The sequence below is a fragment of the Ipomoea triloba genome, chromosome 3 (assembly GCF_003576645.1).
Source record: "Ipomoea triloba cultivar NCNSP0323 chromosome 3, ASM357664v1".
Taxonomy (NCBI): domain Eukaryota; kingdom Viridiplantae; phylum Streptophyta; class Magnoliopsida; order Solanales; family Convolvulaceae; genus Ipomoea; species Ipomoea triloba.
Genome location: NC_044918.1, coordinates 32,937,477 through 32,952,420, shown reverse-complemented (window position 1 = coordinate 32,952,420; position 14,944 = coordinate 32,937,477). Strand labels below are relative to the sequence as shown.

The window sequence follows — 14,944 nt, the reverse complement described above, 5'->3', positions numbered from 1 at the left end:
GTTCGTCACCTTCACCAATCAACATCAAAGTGTCCCATACCTCTTTTGCAGTGGTGCATTTTCTTACTCGTGGGAAGATGGTTTCATCTATTGCCCTGAAGAGGATATCCTTGGCAATGTTGTCAAGGTTGTTTCTCTTCCTATCATCACTCGTCCATTCTTCCCTAGGTTTTGGGACGTACTTTGGTGTGTCCTTTGTTTGTTCTGCGGCAGTATTGACCATCAAGATTTTGACTGGTCCAGTTGATATAACCTCGGCCATCTCATCATGGAGGGCTGATAGATACGCAAGCATGCGTGTTTTCCAGTCGTTAAACCTGCTAAGATCAAAAGGAAGATGTCTCGACAACATGCTGTCCATATTGAAAATTATCTCGTGCTTTGAAAACTTTTTAAAAGATTTTTCAAAGAAGGATCTCTAGGCAATATAAACAAAGGTTTATATCGATCAGAGAACTTGCTCTGATACCAATTGTTGATCCCAAGGGGATGGGGTACAAGTCTAGAGGGGGGGTGAATAGACTTGTATAAGATTTTGCAAATCTTTTTCGACCTCTCGTGTGTATTGGACTTAGGATGTTTAGGTCCTGNTGTTACAAGTTGGTATCAGAGCCTAGGTTGAACCTTCGGGAATTAGATCGAAGCCTAAGTCCGAGCCTAGGTTGAGTTCAAGTTTCAAGTCAGCTTAGGTTCGTAGAGATTAACCTAAGTCGTTGTTACGGTATTATGAGCATAAGCTTTGGAGCAGAGTTGGAACGAAAGTCCGGCAGCATAAAAGGGGGTATTTTACTTTTACTCTACAGAATCTTACGATTCTGGTTGTTGAATAATATGATCAATGTTTGTGATTCCTTGCATGTGTTAATCCTTGCATGGGATTATTGTGAGTAAGCTAGCTAGCGTAATGCGTTAATTATCCCTATGCTGAGGTAGAAACCCCTGCTTAGCGGGTATGATAAAGTGAATGTTAGGGGACGTTGTATAGGACTTAAGTAGGTGCTATACTGACTGCCTAACTAGCTAACCCTTGAGGACTCTTATACTTCGGATACTAATTTGGATCTATCGTCCAGTGAAAATGCCTCCAAGACGCAACATGCCAACCAGTAGCAACGAGAACGTCTCTGCAATTGATCGTATGGCCCAAGCGATGGAGCGAATGGCTGAGTTCATGATGGCTCAGCAAACCCAGAACCANTGTTCGTCACCTTCACCAATCAACATCAAAGTGTCCCATACCTCTTTTGCAGTGGTGCATTTTCTTACTCGTGGGAAGATGGTTTCATCTATTGCCCTGAAGAGGATATCCTTGGCAATGTTGTCAAGGTTGTTTCTCTTCCTATCATCACTCGTCCATTCTTCCCTAGGTTTTGGGACGTACTTTGGTGTGTCCTTTGTTTGTTCTGCGGCAGTATTGACCATCAAGATTTTGACTGGTCCAGTTGATATAACCTCGGCCATCTCATCATGGAGGGCTGATAGATACGCAAGCATGCGTGTTTTCCAGTCGTTAAACCTGCTAAGATCAAAAGGAAGATGTCTCGACAACATGCTGTCCATATTGAAAATTATCTCGTGCTTTGAAAACTTTTTAAAAGATTTTTCAAAGAAGGATCTCTAGGCAATATAAACAAAGGTTTATATCGATCAGAGAACTTGCTCTGATACCAATTGTTGATCCCAAGGGGATGGGGTACAAGTCTAGAGGGGGGGTGAATAGACTTGTATAAGATTTTGCAAATCTTTTTCGACCTCTCGTGTGTATTGGACTTAGGATGTTTAGGTCCTGTACCTCACAAGATGAAGACAAAGTTTTATGCGCAGCGGAAATGTTATCCCCTTTTTAATTAACACGAGTTTGAGTTAGTTCGAGAGGTGTGATTATATGCAGTGCAGATCGAGAGATAGTTAGCGAGAGATAAAAGCAGAAAGTAAATGCGAGAGAAATTTTTAAGTGGTTCGCCCAACCCGCCTACGTCCACTCTTCTTCTAGAAACTCCCTAGAAGGATTGCACTAAAACTTCCATGTTTAGTACAATATCGAGCGCTTGAGCTTTGATCACGAAGCCCGCCTCAAGCCTCAGGTTTTTCGCCCCGCTTCTTGTTACTCCACCTCTCGAGCACTTGAGCTTTGATCACCAAGCCCGCCTCAAACCTCAGGATCTTCACAAGACAGCTCCCAGGTTACTCCGCCTCTTCTTGCCTTCTCCAAAGCAAGGTTGTCACAGGTTGAATGTAACAATCTCCAATCTGACCAAAAGCTTTCGTTGAATGATCTTCCTTGTAGAGCAGCTTTGGTCACCTTCTAGATGTGTAGTAGTTGAAGCTTTGTAACTCTCTCAAAACACTAAGATGTGTTTTCTCGCACTTGTGAATATCAAGGATGATATTCCAGATTAAGCTCTTGCCCTTTGAACGTTTGAATCAGACACCTCTTATGATAGCTTAGAATTCTCGAACCTCTACTTGAACTTGTGTCTTTACGTCCTTATATATGAGAGTTGAGGAATAATTCCGTTGGAGGGAAAATTATTCCGTTTGAAATCTGTCTCCCATGCTGATCATGGGACTTGCATATTTTTAGCATGTTTCATGGAGTGGTGGTCTTGTAACTTGAACCTTTTGTCTTGTAGTGAATATCCCATATTCCACTATCTTGAGTCCATGCTCCACTTACTTCTTTTGGTAAAAGTTACTCTTTTTATATTCCCATTGTTCCTCGTTTTAGGGAATAAGACCGACCTTTGATTGGTGCATCTTCTATCTGTTTGTTGTGGAGTTCTGACGTGGCATCCACTTTTGGATGTTCTATGTTCCCATAATACTCTGTCAGCACCTCCTTAATATTTTATCTCCATGATATTCTTCTTCTCCAAACTTAGATTACTTCATCTATGCGTGTTAACTGCCATTCAGTTCATTGGAGAAGTGCCAGTTTATCGAGACCAAAGTTGATGTCTCGACTACTTGATGTCTCGATCCCATGTCTCGAACTGGACTGATGTCTCGAGAGATTCCATCTCTCGAACTCTGCTTATGTCTCGAGACTTAGTTGATGTCTCGCAGACCCTTATTCCTCCAGTGATGTCTCGTGCCTTCTTTTGATCTATCTATAAGTTTACAACACGAAACTTCTAAGATGTTCAAGCAACTTTACCTTAAGCTTAAATATTTTCCGAGTTGAGCTCAATTACCCGGTTGTATTCTCGCTTTTAGTTTACTTGTCGAACTTACATGTATTTCCTATCTATCGAGACTTAGGGGATTGAACACTATATTTGGTATCATCAAAACCTATTACAGTATGTTCCTAACAATGGAAACCAGGGTGAAAGACCTCTTTTTCCAATATGCTGATGTGCTTAAGGAACCACAGGGATTACCTCCTGCTAGGTTGCATGACCATGCCATTCCCTTAATGGCCAATACAAATCCTGTTAACCTGAAGGCCTACAGATACACTCATGATCAAAAGAATATTATTGAAAGAATGATAGCGGAAATGCTGCAGACTGGGATTATGTGCCCTAGTACTTCCCACTTTGCATCTCCAGTCCTGTTAGTGCCCAAGAAGGATGGGTCATGGAGGTTTTGTGTGGATTATAGAGCCCTAAATATGATCACCATAAAAAACAAGTACCCTATTCCACTAGTTGAAGATCTATTTTCAGAGTTATCAGGTTCCACATATTTCTCAAAGATAGACTTGAGGGCTGGTTACCACCAAATCAGAATGAAAAAGGGTGAAGAATTCAAAACGGCATTCAAAACACACCAGGGACTGTATGAATTCAAGGTGATGCCATTTGGGCTCACCAATGCTCCAGCCTCCTTCCAAGCTCTAATGAATGAGGTATTTCTGCCCTACCTAAGGAAGTTCATACTTGTATTTTTTGATGACATTTTGGTTTACAGCCCAGGGCTGGAGTCCCACCTAGAACACCTTGCCATTGCCTTACAATTACTAAGAGAGAATCAGTTGTTCGCCAAGATAAGTAAATGTATCTTTGCTCAGAAACAAGTAGAGTATTTGGGACACATTCTGACAGGAGATGGGCTAGCAACTGATCCGACCAAGGTAGAAGTTGTGCTATCTTGGCCAAAACCAACAACTTTGAAAGCATTAAGAGGGTTCCTATGGCTCACTGGCTACTACAGGAGGTTTATTAGAGGGTATGGGGCCATTTGCAGACCTTTAACAGATATGCTAAAGAAAAATGGGTTTTCATGGTCTGAAGAAGGGCAGCAGGCATTTGAAACATTGAAGGCAGCAATGTGCTCAGCTCCGGTACTTGTTATGCCAGATTTTGACAAGGAATTTGTATTGGAAGCTGATGCATCCTGCAAAGGGATTGGGGCTGTTTTAATGCAAGAAGGGAGGCCAATAGCATACTATAGCAAAGGGTTGGGGCCGAAACACCTGGGTGGTCCATCTATGAGAAAGAGTACTTGGCTATCCTCAATGCAGTAGAGAAGTGGAGGCCTTACCTTCAAGGGAGACATTTTGTCATCCAAACTGATCACCAGAGCTTGAAGTTTCTGCTGGAACGGAAAATTACCACAGTTATTCAGCAATGGGGATTGACTAAGCTACTGGGCTTAGATTACTCCATTGTTTATAAGAAGGGGAAGGACAATACAGCAGCTGACTCCCTGTCTAGGAAGGAAGGAGAAGCAGGGGACTGCAATGCCTTGTCTAGTTTAGAACCTGCTTGGTTAGAAGAAGTAGGGCAAAGCTACAGAGATGATGAGTGGGTACAGAAGACTATCACTGCTACTCTGCTAGATCGAAACTCTGTGTCAACTATGGGAATGGAAGGAGGATTATTGAAACATAAGGGCAGATTAGTGATTGGGTCTCATTAAGAACTAAGGGAAAAGCTGATCAATGAGTTCCACAACACTGCTCTGGGGTGTCATTCTGGAGTTCAAGTGACTTATCACAGGCTGAAGGCTATCTTGTACTGGAAAGGGATGAAAAAGGAGGTCAGACAGTTTGTTAAAAGTTGTGATAACTGTCAAAGGAATAAAACTGAAAACATACATCCTCCAGGTCTGTTACAGCCACTAGCAATTCCTAATCAAGCTTGGGCTGTAATACCCCGAAATTTTGTTTTACTAAAAGCTCCTATTTAATTAAGTTAGCCATAGCGGAAAAAAAAATAATTAATTAAAAAAAATTGTTTTGATCGTAGCATCGCTATGTTTCGCGGTGTACCGAACCTAGCCCAATTTTGAGTTTTAGTCTAGAATAAATTTTTGGTTTCAAAATTATTCCTATTTAAATTATTTTCCACCGAAACTTTATCTGTTTGGACCACAACTGATAAGTTGGAGGATTTTTATTTTTGGAACCACAAGAATGTGACAAGTGTCACTTCCTTTGCCACATGTTTCATCCCTATCTTATAAGAAATAATATATAAGCTTTGTTTTTTCCATTTTTCCCCTCTTTGGCCGAAATATTGGAGAGGAAGAGAGAGAGAAAAAATATTTGATCTTCTTCCTTGAGTTCAAAGAGCTTCCATAGCCAATTCCTTCATCAAGATCACAAATATTCGGTAAAATTCCATTTTAATCGGTTCAAAAGCTTTGTTTTCCTTCATAGATCATGAATCCAAGAATAGTTTTCTTAAATATGGAGTTATGATGTTATACACTTCCTAGAATTTTTAGGAAAATTTTAGGTAGGAAATCCTATTTTTGCTATTTATTCTAGTATAGTTAGTGTTCTCAAGGATCTAATATTATGTATGTTGTGGATAATTTATGGATTGTGTAGAAGAATCAAAGGAAGTGGAAGAGTGAACATCCAAAGGAAATTAGTGTGAGTTCAAGAAGAAAAGGTAATCTTTATGTCCACCAAAACCTTTTTCCACCTTGATATTCATGAAATTCTTGATAAAGTATGGATATAAAGATTTTAGTAGATGAAATTTGGTGTGATTGTGGTATATCATGAGTATATGTGTAGACATGTGTATGATTATGTGAAGTAATTAGTATATGATCATGTTGTGGTGAATATATGAAGAAGGCATCTATATATGTAAAATCTTATATATATATATTATATACATAGGTACGTGTAACATTATTATTATTATTATTATTATTATTATTTATATATACCTATATAATACCGAATATATATATATATATAAATATATATATATATATTTACAGTATATATATATATATATTTACCGTATATATATATATATATATATATATATATGTTTACCGTATATATATATATGTTTACCGTATATTTATATGTACATATTTGGTACTGTATGTATGTAAGTGATATGAAAAATTACTATATATGTATAAATAGGTATGATCTTATATGTGTATGGATATATATATATATATACGAAGGTAAGTTTATACTATTTAAAGTGTGTTATGTGAGAAAGTAAAGAATGAGATAAAATGAAATTATGGTGTGAGGTTGGAGACTATTCCTTTTAACATTCACAATGGATTCACAAACATTGGGCCCTGAAGTGATTGGTGTTAACCACGTTGAGTAACCTTGTAGAAACAGATCCAGGGTTACTAGAGCTAGTGACTAACCTGCGGGCTTGGAATCCCGACAAGGGGTGTGCACACTAAAGGTCCTAGATCTGCTTCCCCTAGCTGGAATAACTAGGTTGTGGTGAGGTGGTGGAAACGAGAAGGAAATTGTGGTGTTAATCGGAATATCTTTAACGTTATTATGGTAAAAGCTGGTTATTTCTATTTAAATGTTTATATGATTATGAGTACGAGTGTGAGTATGGGTATGATTATAAGTATGATATTGTGTATACAGGTGGAAATTATGATTATTGGCACAATAATGAGGAAATGAATATCTCTTATATGAGAAATCTTGTTGAAAATGTGTTATCATGTGAAATGAACTGGTTTTCGAAAACAAAGAATAAAACTATTTTCCAAAACCATGATTTTACACGGTGGAGTAGGGATTACTTAGCACTATGTGCTAATTCTGTTTTCCAAATGAATTTCAGGTATGGAATAGATCTTGATATCCGAGAGCGATAGAAGAGAAAATGGATCTACTCTTGATGATAGAAATCACTATGGTTTTTGAGTTGTATATTACTGGGATGTAAGGCAGTAATAGTATGTATTAATAAGGATAGTAGATGTAAAGACTACCTTAGCATCTAAGTTGTAACAAACTTAGGTGTGGAGTAGCACTTCTGGATTTTATGCGCTTCCGTTTTGGGAAATTAGTAATTATGATTAATTATGCCTTTTTGTATGATGGAAAATCTGGGGGTGTTACAGTTGGTATCAGAGCTCTAGGTTGAGACCTAGGCATGAACTTTAGGGTGGAACTCTAAGAAATAAGTATTGGATCTTAAGAAGGTAGAGATGAAATTCTAGGAATGAAATTTTTAGGAATCGTGGTGAGGGTGTGATATTATTTTACTTGGTTAAGATTATGTTTAATCCTTAGAACTGTCACTATTGCACCCGATTTGGTGTGCACCTGTGTAAGTTAGATAGTGATTTGTGCTTGTCTTAACCTCGTATTGGTTCTGCAGTAGTTTATAATGGCTCCGTCTGGAAGGAGAGCCGAACCTCGTGGAACTCCTACCGAGGAACTGCTAGCGCAGAATTTGCAGCAATTGACCCAATTGACTCAAACTTTGGGAAATGCGCTTCTCAATAATCAACGGGGAGGGCCAGATGTGGCTAAGATCATAGCTGGGCATCGTCCGCCATTCTTCACTGGTAAGGAAGATCCACTAGTGTTAGAAGATTGGATAAGGACTTTCGACAAAATGTTTGAGGCTGTAGAATGTCCTGAAGAAAGGAGGGTGGAGATAGCTACATTCTATTTCCAGCAAGAAGCTGACAACTGGTGGAGTATGATGGGACCCATGTATCAACAACAAGGAGAATTTCAATGGACTGACCTTAAAGCTCGAATGCGGGATCATTTTTATCCGAGCATGTTAAGTCCGCTAAGTACGAGGAATTTCTACATCTACGTCAAGGGACGACATCTGTTCAGGACTACTATGCTAAGTATCTTGAGCTGGCACGATTTGCCCCTGCCTTAGCCCCGGATGAGCCAAGCAAGGCTAGGAAGTTTGTAAATGGATTAAATTTTGAGACTCAAAAAGCCGTTTGTGTGTTTGAGTGTCAGACTCTTGGAGAGGCTTATAACCGGGCTGCCAAACATTATCGAGTCCAGCAGATGCAGAAGGAGGTTCGTGAGAAGGGTAAGAGGAAATTTGAAGGTAGTAGCAGAGGGGGAGAGAAGAACTCTAAGATGAGTCAAGGAGAGGTTATTCGAGATTACCAAAGAAGTGGGATTCCCAGACCTAGGAGGGATTTCCCAACTCAAAGTACGGGGATGACTAGTAGAGGATGGATGAAGGAGAGGCATTTCTACTGTAAAAGATGTGGGAAGGATCATCCCGGTGTCGATTGTATAGGGATGCCGGTAGAGTGCTTCAATTGTGGGAAGAAGGGCCATCGCTCATTTGAATGTCAAACTAGCAGGAGGGAAGGGTCATTCCGTCCTAGCCAGAGTCAAGAAAAGACCCAACAATCTGGAATACAAGTGAAGGCTAGGAATGGAGTGAACATGGCAAATAGTAACACTGAGAGCACAAGCAAGGCACCAACTAGCAGGAGTGGACCCCAGCAAGGGAGGATCTTTGTGATGAGTAAAGCTCAGGCGGATGTGAGCGATGTGGTAGCAGGTACTTTTCTGCTTCGTGATATACCTGCTTATGTATTATTTGACTTTGGAGCATCTCATTCTTTTATATCCTCAAGGTTTGTAGAGAAATTAAAGTTAGTACCTAGTTCCCAAGTACAATTTAAAGTGAACCTTGCATCGGGGAAGGTGGTGACCTGTAGTAATATCTTTGAGAACATACCTATAAGCATAGAAGGGGAAAGTTTCCCTTGTACCTTAATACAGTTTGGATTAGACGACTTTGATATAATATTAGGGATGGATTGGTTAGGAAAGTATAGGGCTCAGATCTGTTGTAGCAAACAAAAATTGGTACTGAGGAGCCCAAAAGGAAAACGTGTGTCCTATAAGGGAGCTGCAAGTCAGCCCGATGTGAGATTAGTATCGATGGCCAAGATGAGGAAGTATGTGGGAAAAAGGTGTGAAGTGTTCTTATGCATGGTGGAAGATTTGAATGTGGATAAGAAGGGAATTGAGCAAATCCCTGTCGTAAGGGAGTTTCCTGACCTATTCCCTGATGAGATTCCAGGCTTCCCTCCAGAACGGGAAGTAGAGTTCACCATTGATCTGGTACCGGGCACTACTCCTATTTCAAAGACCCCGTACCGAATGGCCCCAATAGAATTACAAGAGTTGAAGGAGCAGCTTCAAGACTTGCTAGATAAGGGATACATTCGCCCGAGTGTATCGCCATGGGGAGCTCCAGTATTGTTCGTGAAAAAGAAGGATGGGGGGTTGCGACTCTGCGTTGACTACCGAGAGTTGAACCGGGTGACTGTTAAGAATAAGTACCCACTCCCTCGGATTGATGATCTGTTCGATCAATTAAAGGAGGCTGGTACTTTCTCAAAGATAGATTTAAGGTCGGGATATCATCAAGTGAGAGTGGCTGAGAAAGATATATCTAAGACAGCCTTTCGGACAAGGTACGGCCACTATGAGTTTACGGTGATGCCATTTGGGTTAACAAACGCACCAGCAGTATTCATGGATCTCATGAATAGGGTGTTTAGACCTTACTTGGATGAGTTTGTCATTGTATTCATCGATGACATTTTAGTCTACTCCCGGAATCCGAAAGAACATGAGGATCATCTTCGGATCGTGTTGCAAACACTAAGGGAAAATCAATTATATGCCAAGTTGTCTAAGTGTGATTTCTGGAAGGATAGTGTGGCATTTCTAGGCCATATCGTGACTAAGGAAGGAATCTCGGTAGATCCAGCTAAAATTCAAGCTGTGATGAATTGGCCTACTCCTACGACAGTTACTGAGGTCCGAAGTTTTCTGGGATTAGCAGGGTATTATCGAAGGTTTGTGCCAAATTTTTCTCGAATAGCCCAACCTATCACAAATCTCATGAGGAAGACTACTGTATTCCGTTGGGAAGAAAGTTGTGAGAAGGCTTTCCAGAAGTTAAAGGAAAAGTTAACCACTGCTCCTGTATTGACTTTACCATCAGGAACTGAGGGATTTGAAATATATAGTGATGCATCAAAGAAAGGTCTTGGGTGTGTACTAATGCAAAATGGGAGAGTGGTGGCATACGCATCAAGACAACTAAAGAAACATGAGGTGAATTATCCCACCCATGACTTGGAATTAGCGGCAGTTGTGTTTGCTTTAAAGATTTGGAGGCATTATCTTTATGGAGTGCAGTGTAAGATCTTCACGGACCATAAGAGCTTAAAGTATATCTTTACTCAAAAAGAATTAAACATGAGGCAGAGGAGGTGGTTGGAATTCATTAAGGACTATGACTTGGTAATCCAGTATCATGAAGGAAAGGCAAATGTAGTAGCAGATGCTTTGAGTAGGAAGACGAGTCATACTCTTAATACTATTTGGGTACTACCAAATGACTTATGCAAGGAATTTCAAAGACTAAATTTGGAGGTAAGAGAGCAAGGTGGGACCAAAGCTGAAATTGAGTTATACCACATGAGAATTATTCCCAACATGTTTGAAGAAATAAAGAAAGAACAACTTAAGGATCAAGAGTTGAACAAAGTAAAGACTGAATTGGTTGATGGAAAGAAAGGACCATTTGTACTATACAATGACGGAAGCCTACGCTATAATGGTCGATGGTGTATTCCAAAGGCATGTACAGAGATCAAGCAGCAAATTTTAGAAGAAGGACACAATACCCCTTATTCAGTACATCCTGGGGGAGTCAAGTTGTATAAAGATATCAAGAAACATTTTTGGTGGCCTAACATGAAGAAGGAAGTNATATATATATAAATATATATATATATATTTACAGTATATATATATATATTTACCGTATATATATATATATATATATATATGTTTACCGTATATATATATATGTTTACCGTATATGTATATGTACATATTTGGTACTGTATGTATGTAAGTGATATGAAAAATTACTATATATGTATAAATAGGTATGATCTTATATGTGTATGGATATATATATATATACGAAGGTAAGTTTATACTATTTAAAGTGTGTTATGTGAGAAAGTAAAGAATGAGATAAAATNTATATACACGAAGGTAAGTTTATACTATTTAAAGTGTGTTATGTGAGAAAGTAAAGAATGAGATAAAATGAAATTATGGTGTGAGGTTGGAGACTATTCCTTTTAACATTCACAATGGATTCACAAACATTGGGCCCTGAAGTGATTGGTGTTAACCACGTTGAGTAACCTTGTAGAAACAGATCCAGGGTTACTAGAGCTAGTGACTAACCTGCGGGCTTGGAATCCCGACAAGGGGTGTGCACACTAAAGGTCCTAGATCTGCTTCCCCTAGTTGGAATAACTAGGTTGTGGTGAGGTGGTGGAAACGAGAAGGAAATTGTGGTGTTAATCGGAATATCTTTAACGTTATTATGGTAAAAGCTGGTTATTTCTATTTAAATGTTTATATGATTATGAGTACGAGTGTGAGTATGGGTATGATTATAAGTATGATATTGTGTATACAGGTGGAAATTATGATTATTGGCACAATAATGAGGAAATGAATATCTCTTATATGAGAAATCTTGTTGAAAATGTGTTATCATGTGAAATGAACTGTTTTTCGAAAACAAAGAATAAAACTATTTTCCAAAACCATGATTTTACACGGTGGAGTAGGGATTACTTAGCACTATGTGCTAATTCTGTTTTCCAAATGAATTTCAGGTATGGAATAGATCTTGATATCCGAGAGCGATAGAAGAGAAAATGGATCTACTCTTGATGATAGAAATCACTATGGTTTTTGAGTTGTATATTACTGGGATGTAAGGCAGTAATAGTATGTATTAATAAGGATAGTAGATGTAAAGACTACCTTAGCATCTAAGTTGTAACAAACTTAGGTGTGGAGTAGCACTTCTGGATTTTATGCGCTTCCGTTTTGGGAAATTAGTAATTATGATTAATTATGCCTTTTTGTATGATGGAAAATCTGGGGGTGTTACATGGGCTCAAGTGTCTATGGATTTTATTGAAGGACTTCCGAAGTCCAACAATAAAGAGGTTATAATGGTAGTAATGGACAAACTCACCAAGTATGCTCACTTCATCAGCCTGGCACATCCATATTCTGCTGAGAGTGTGGTTAATCTATACATGGAAAATGTATACAAACTCCATGGGATGGCTCAGGGGATAGTGACAGACAGAGACAAGGTATTCCTCAGCAAATTCTAGAAAGAAATCTTCAAAAGGATGGGAACTCAATTACACATGAGCTCCTCCTACCATCCCCAGTCAGATGGCCAGACAGAGAGAATCAACAGATGCTTAGAAACCTACCTAAGATGTATGAGCTCAGACAAGCCTAAACAATGGGAGAAATGGCTGGCATTAGCAGAATACTAGTACAACACCAATTACCATTGTTCCTTGAAGATGTCACCCTTTCAAGCTCTGTATGGTTACCCACCACCCCAGTTGGCTGTCAACAATGCATCAAGGGCTGAGGATGAGAATGCAGAAAGTTGGGTCCAAGAAAGGATGCAGGTTCTAACAACTCTCAAGGAAAACTTAAGAAAGGCACAACAAAGGATGAAACATAATGCATATAAGAACAGGACTGAAAGATCATTTGCAGTAGGGGATCTGGTATACCTAAAGCTGCAGCCCTACAGGCAAGTCACTATGGCAGTCAAGAGGAATTTAAAGCTGAGCTCTAAGTTTTATGGGCCTTATGTGGTATTGGAAAGAATAGGTCAAGTGGCCTATAGGCTGAAACTACCTGCAGGAGCATTGATTCACCCAGTGTTCCATGTTTCACAACTCTAGGGTAAGGTTAGCAGTGGGAAGCAAGCACAGATGGAACGTCCTAAGATTGGGCCTGATGGTCAGATGTTAACAGAACCAGTGGCCATTCTAGGAAGGAGAATTCTAAAGAAGAATAATGCACCTTGGGTAGAGGTTCTGGTGCAATGGGCCAATTTATCACCAGATGAGGCTACATGGGAAGAATACCACCATCTCATGTCCCAATTTCCTAATTTCAAACCTTGAGGACAAGGTTTGGTTGAAGGGGGAAGTACTGTAACAGCCCAGGAGGACTCAAAACGCAGCGTTTAACAAAGGGGTTAGCGGTTAAGTTGTTAGAAGGTCAAATACCCGTTTTACCCTTGTTAGTCAATGTATTGCTACTTAAACCAACTTGCTGCTGTGTTTTTGGTTGTTGAACAATAATAAACAGATTCATTTTTCTTCTTCTACTTTTCCCGCTTTACAAGAATCATAACACCATCGTACCCTGCCGATCAGATTGCCGATCGAAGCTCTCCGAATTTTCCGAAATCCGTTGCACAGCCGGCGGCTCACCGGCGAATAGAGGAGGCAGACAAAGCGTTTTCAGCAGCGATTGCGATGGCATTTCCATTCTCCCTAAATCACAGAACTGCGTAAAATTTGTGCCTAATATGTACTAAGGTGTTTAACTATCTGAGTACTTGATCAAATACAGTGTGATGCTTGAATAAATGTAATGTATTTGTTCTTTCAGCTAGGAAATAACCACAGAAAATTCTGGAACCCATGCTTGTGGCCATGGCAGTCAACACTATGGTTAATTTGCTTTGACGATTTTTAATTTGGGCATAAATGGCTTTAATTAATTATTTATGGTGATATATGGTTAATCTGGGCATAAAGGAATTATAAGTTGGATTATTTTGCATGCAGACAATATATATGTTGTGTATGTATATACTTATTTATGCATATTGCGGTTTGCTATTGCGTATATGCCATCATATATTATTATCTCATGCTTTATGGCAATGTGAGTCATCACAAAGGAGTATTTATTGGTTTACTTGGGATGGCTACAATTATTTGCTATAGGGCATGATTTATTTCGCACCCTATATTTTTGCTATAGAAAATATTTGACATGAGTCTTGAATATTGAAATTTATCTCATATGCATTGAGATTTAAAATTTATAATGAATATATAGTTGGTCGAAGATGATCTCTAAATCCTATTTCAATCTTGGAAGGATTGTTATTATAAGAAATTATTATATTTCACCCTTAACTGAATTTAAGGCTTTAGGATGTTGAATTTATTTATGGATTTGATAAGTGTAATATCGCCCCAAGTTATTTTTCGTAATTGGAACTTTGTAAGCAGCACATTACAAAGAGAATTAATAAACATCCTCAGTTACCTTCCTTCCAGACTAGTCATCTTCTTTTCTTTTTTTTTTAGCCTAGTCAACCGGTACCCCAGTAGTAGTACATTAAAAATTTATAGACCCAAATCCTTTTAAATTATGGCATGAGAGGATGGGTCATTTTGGGCAAAATATAACGAGTCAGATATTATCTGTGTTTAGCAAAATCTGGCTCACTACATATCACAATTTTACTCCCTTACACTCAGTACGTGGTTCAAAACAAACATTCCCCTATTTGCGCCATTATTGTTAGTGTGCGGTCTATTTTCATATATCACCACCATAGCATACCTCTAAAAGGGCTATCATATCAAAGAAACCTCCATCTATTGATAACCAAGAGCCCTAGGGGATCAATATATAATTAGGTACGCTGACTGCATACTTAATGAAGATTGTTTCTTGGCATTAGGGGGAGACAAGAGTCCAATAGCTAATAGAATGCCGAGAAATTTCATGGAGTGGAAAAATCTTCATTATTTAAAATCCACGTACTAGTTAGACTGGACTAGAAGTTCAGGTGATAATCAATCTGCCAAA

At 39.0% G+C, this 14,944-nt stretch overlaps 1 protein-coding gene across 1 annotated transcript; it reads left to right on the top strand.

The window, feature by feature from the left end:
• Positions 1 to 7,574: 7,574 nt before the first annotated feature.
• Positions 7,575 to 13,233, top strand: LOC116013233. The gene is made up of 5 exons (XM_031252880.1): positions 7,575 to 7,890; positions 8,022 to 10,817; positions 12,215 to 12,393; positions 12,616 to 12,918; positions 13,009 to 13,233. The coding sequence occupies exons 1-5, from the start codon at positions 7,575 to 7,577 to the stop codon at positions 13,231 to 13,233; spliced, it is 3,819 nt and encodes a 1,272-aa protein (XP_031108740.1).
• Positions 13,234 to 14,944: the final 1,711 nt, after the last annotated feature.